General features: G+C 44.3%; 1 protein-coding gene across 1 annotated transcript; it reads right to left on the reverse strand.

Annotated features, from left to right (window-relative positions):
• RPL18A (ribosomal protein L18a) lies at positions 1-3,633 on the reverse strand. Its single transcript, XM_082053177.1, has 5 exons — positions 3,499-3,633; positions 2,915-3,094; positions 2,204-2,333; positions 555-664; positions 1-144 (listed from the first exon to the last, which is right to left on the reverse strand). Exons 1-5 carry the CDS (start codon positions 3,514-3,516, stop codon positions 52-54), a joined length of 531 nt encoding a protein of 176 aa, XP_081909303.1. The 5' UTR covers positions 3,517-3,633; the 3' UTR covers positions 1-51.
• Positions 3,634-3,846: the final 213 nt, after the last annotated feature.

Consider the following 3,846-nt stretch of genomic DNA (forward strand, 5'->3'; position numbering starts at 1 on the left):
TTCAAGTAAGACCTTTATTACAACACAGAGTTGAAAAGCACGTTTTCGTATCTAAAAGAAAGTATTTGGTCTCTTGGTGGTGAAACGTGGTTTGTGCTGGCGACGCAGAACTCTGTGAGGCAGAGGGAACTTGATTTTAGAATCCTGCAAGAAAAAATGTTTCTGTGTTAATTAACATATTAGACAAACAACAAAGTATATTTTGCAATATATTGCTAAGATATATTCAACTGCTCTTTAATGTATAGAGAAGCAATGCATCCACAGATTACATATACTTCCTAGGAGCTAACAGATGCCTTAGTTTTGCAATTCTTGTTGAAAGTAACACCTCTTAAAGCCAAGTCTTCTGCAACATTATGCACACTGAGTTTAGTTTTATTTCCTTTCTAAAAGTTCTAGCATTAAAAGTCTTGATCATAATATAATTGTAAATCTAAGTGTGCAAATTTGGTTCCCTCCCTATTTTTCCCTGCAAAGCAAATCAGACAAGAGAGCTCCTCTTTCAGTCCAGTGTTAGACTGGGACCCACCAGCCACTGCAACATCACTTACATGGAACTGCTTGACTGCTGGTCTACGGCACTTGCTGGCAGCAATTTCCTCAACTTTCATGATCTGAATAGAGTGAGCACGGGCACGATGACGGGCTCCCATATCACGGTCTGTAACAAGAAAACTCATTAAAAACAGGCCTTAAGACATCTTCAGTTCAAAAATCTTACTAAAATCTTTTTTGGAAATGTTTACAGTACCATCTATAACTTTTAAAATTTCTGATCAACTCTACTTGATCACAACGGTTTTATTAGCACTTCAGTGATGACAGAAATATCACAGAACCAACACATAGCAGCAAATTCTTCCTGGAACTCATAACCAAACTCCTCCAAGTGAGCGTCATCTTATTCTTCTTGCCTGATTTCAAGAAGGTACACAAACACAGAAGTCATCTACACGGGACATTTTTTGCACAAGAATACTGTGATTCAGAATCAACACTGAAGTGTGATTACTGGAAAGGCACCAACTCCAGAAAAAAATTCCCTTCCAAAAGGAAGGTGCAAGTGAAGGTAGGACCTGAGGTTATCTTAACTTTTCCTAAAATTGACAAGCGATAAAAATAGAAATGTGAATTGGTATGTTTAGCCCACATAATTAGGTTTTCAGAGCAGGAGGTGGGCACCTGTACATGGGCTACCTGAAAATTCCTCCCTGGGGCAGTGAAAAATCACTGCCTTAAAATCACAATGTCCATAGCTAGTTTCCACAAGATATGCCTGTTGAAATACAATTGTGCCTACAATGCTTCCCATGAAGATCTAACACACTTATTAAAAACTTAACTGTCAATAGCATTCTTGTACATAAAGGTATCAGTCATTGTATTGTGACAAATTCAAGTTCTCAGATCTCCTAAGGAGTCATTTGGTATGTTAATTAACAGGAATTATTGTAAGTTAATGTAGAACCTTAAATTTCACTTTCAACAGCACTTCAGCTTTTGAAAGGCGACAAGATACATTTAATATTTGCACACATGACAAGAATATTATTATGAAGAACAATATTCTTTGGGTTTTTATGTGCATTTTGTAGTGTTCATAGCACTTCTGAATTCAAATATCAGCAGCATCAGCTATAGAAAAGGTCTGTTCCTCAGGTACTTCACAAAACACACTGAAATCAGGACAACTTCCATGAACTGAGGCAATGAGCTCTTAGAACAACATAGATTATTTCTTCCCTTTTTTTTTTTTTTTTTTTTTACTTCCTCTCCAAAGGACAAATGCTAAAATGCTAGTATGTTCCACCTTATATCTGAAATATTCTCTCCATAACACTTGAGAGGATACATTTGATTATTTTAAAACAATATATTGCCAGAAATAAGTACAGCACCTAAAAGGTCATGAAACTCTCAGTCTGTACAGCAAAACTCATTACAACAATTGTAGAAAGTCACACCAAGACAAAGTGGGAATATTTTCCACTAAAAATACTGTATGAAGAGTGGGAATGAATAAAAACTCCACATACATCATACATAAACATCTATGGACTTCTCCATGAACTTCTAATTTTATTTTTCCAGTGTTTCAGTTACAACGGATCAAGTTGGCACCCTTTATGCCCAGTTTAAGATATAATTTTGTGCTTATATACTGGTCCTACAATTGCATACCTCAGTTACATGTACTTACAGCACTGAGTGACAGCACCAGCTGTGGTCAAATCCCTGTACTCCCGGTACATGTTGTGAGTTCCGCTACGAGAATCATAGCGCAACCAGATGCCAAAATTTTTTACCTTCAGAGGGGACTTCTCATACACCTGAAATTACACAAGGAGACAAAATTAGTTAGAGACAGTATGTAATCAGCATTTTACTAGTTTATGTATTTTAGAGTTCCAACTAAAGCACTGTAATTTTATTGTCAAAATTAACTATTTGCCCTCTTTCCCCACAACATAGCTACAGTCAAATCTTACTAAGTAAGAGCAAAGTATTTTAGTAATTCAGCATAGAAAGGAAAATACATACAAGCTTTCAGCTCTATAGAATGTTCTTTAAGCATCAAGGTAGAGGAATGCAAGCATCCAAATATCTACTTTCCAAGGATGACTCTTAAGACATATATTCCACGCTGAAGCAAGTATAAGAACCAGACAGGACCACTAGCTAGTGGCATAGTTCATAGCTCTGAAGTGCTGGGAAGTAAGTTTCTTTTTGGTTTACTAGACATACAGTGCACTTTGAAAAAAACGAATTTATCACTCAGCTTCGCAACAACTCAAAGACAGATGAAATTCAATCTCACCCCCAATAACAGCACTTCATATAAATTCCTTCCACATATACCAGCTGGAACTCCTTGTAAGTCTCTCACTTTATAATGTTTTTACTCCCGCACCTGGCCACAGTACACAATTTCTCCAGAAGATTTCTTCATCTTCTTCAGCTGAGAAACGAAATACCAGAACCGGGACTTGGCAACAACATGGTTCGGAGCAAAGATCCGCATGCGATAGAGAGGAGGGGTCCTGCACTTCGGCGTGGGCAGGCATCGACCGACCACCTTGTACTCCCGGAGCTGGAGGAAGACGAAAGACAAGCCGCCCGCAGCGTCAGCGCCGCGGAGCTACCCCCGCTCCCGCCTGATCCCGCCTCGCCACGGTCCGAGCCTGTGGAAGGCACCGCGGCGAGAGCAGGCCAACCCAGGGGAAGAGAGAAACCACCGGCAAAGAGTTGTGCCGCCCGCCGACCACGGCCCCTGCACAGGGGCGGCGCAGCCTCCTCACGCGTCCTGCGAGAGCGGCGGCGCCGCCGCCATGTTGGCTGCTCGCCTCCTCAAGGGCCAAGCACGGCTTCTTGGGCGCGCAGAGACCGCTTTCAAGCACCGCAAGCCCGCGCCGCCGTCCTCCCAACGGCCACCTCAACCCCAGTGGTCTCAGTCCCGGTCCCAGCCGTGCTCCCTGCACCCCAACCGTCACTCACGGTGCCCGACGCCTTCATGGTGCTGCCTCCTCCGCGGCCCGCAGGAAAGGAAAGGCCGCGTGCGCCGCCGCCTCCCGTCACCCGCCCGCCGGAAGCCCCGCCCCCGGCTGCCCTCTCCGCCCATTGGCTGGGAGGAGAGCGTGATTGGAGAAGGCAGCTGTCAGTTTCCTCCCGCGGCGGCCGGAGCTGGCTTCTGGGCCGCGTGGCCTGGTGCGGGCCTGCGGCGGTGACAGACAGCCCAGCACCAGGGGCGGTGGCAGCGCGCCGTCAGCCACCCGTGCCGCGGGCGCCTTTCCTCAGTACTGTGACCGCGGACCTGCGTGGTCCCGGTGCCGGCAGGAAGAGGCC

The sequence above is a fragment of the Streptopelia decaocto genome (assembly GCF_964273445.1).
Source record: "Streptopelia decaocto genome assembly, chromosome: 1".
Taxonomy (NCBI): Eukaryota; Metazoa; Chordata; class Aves; order Columbiformes; family Columbidae; genus Streptopelia; species Streptopelia decaocto.

Excerpts from the sequence above, each read along its gene's own strand:
- RPL18A (XM_082053177.1), bottom strand. Across the intron at positions 665-2,203 it reads TGGTGCTGTCACTCAGTGCT|ACCGTGATATGGGAGCCCGT; the intron begins GTAAGTACATGT and ends TTCTTGTTACAG. Across the intron at positions 145-554 it reads CAGCAGTCAAGCAGTTCCAT|GATTCTAAAATCAAGTTCCC; the intron begins GTAAGTGATGTT and ends TTTTTCTTGCAG.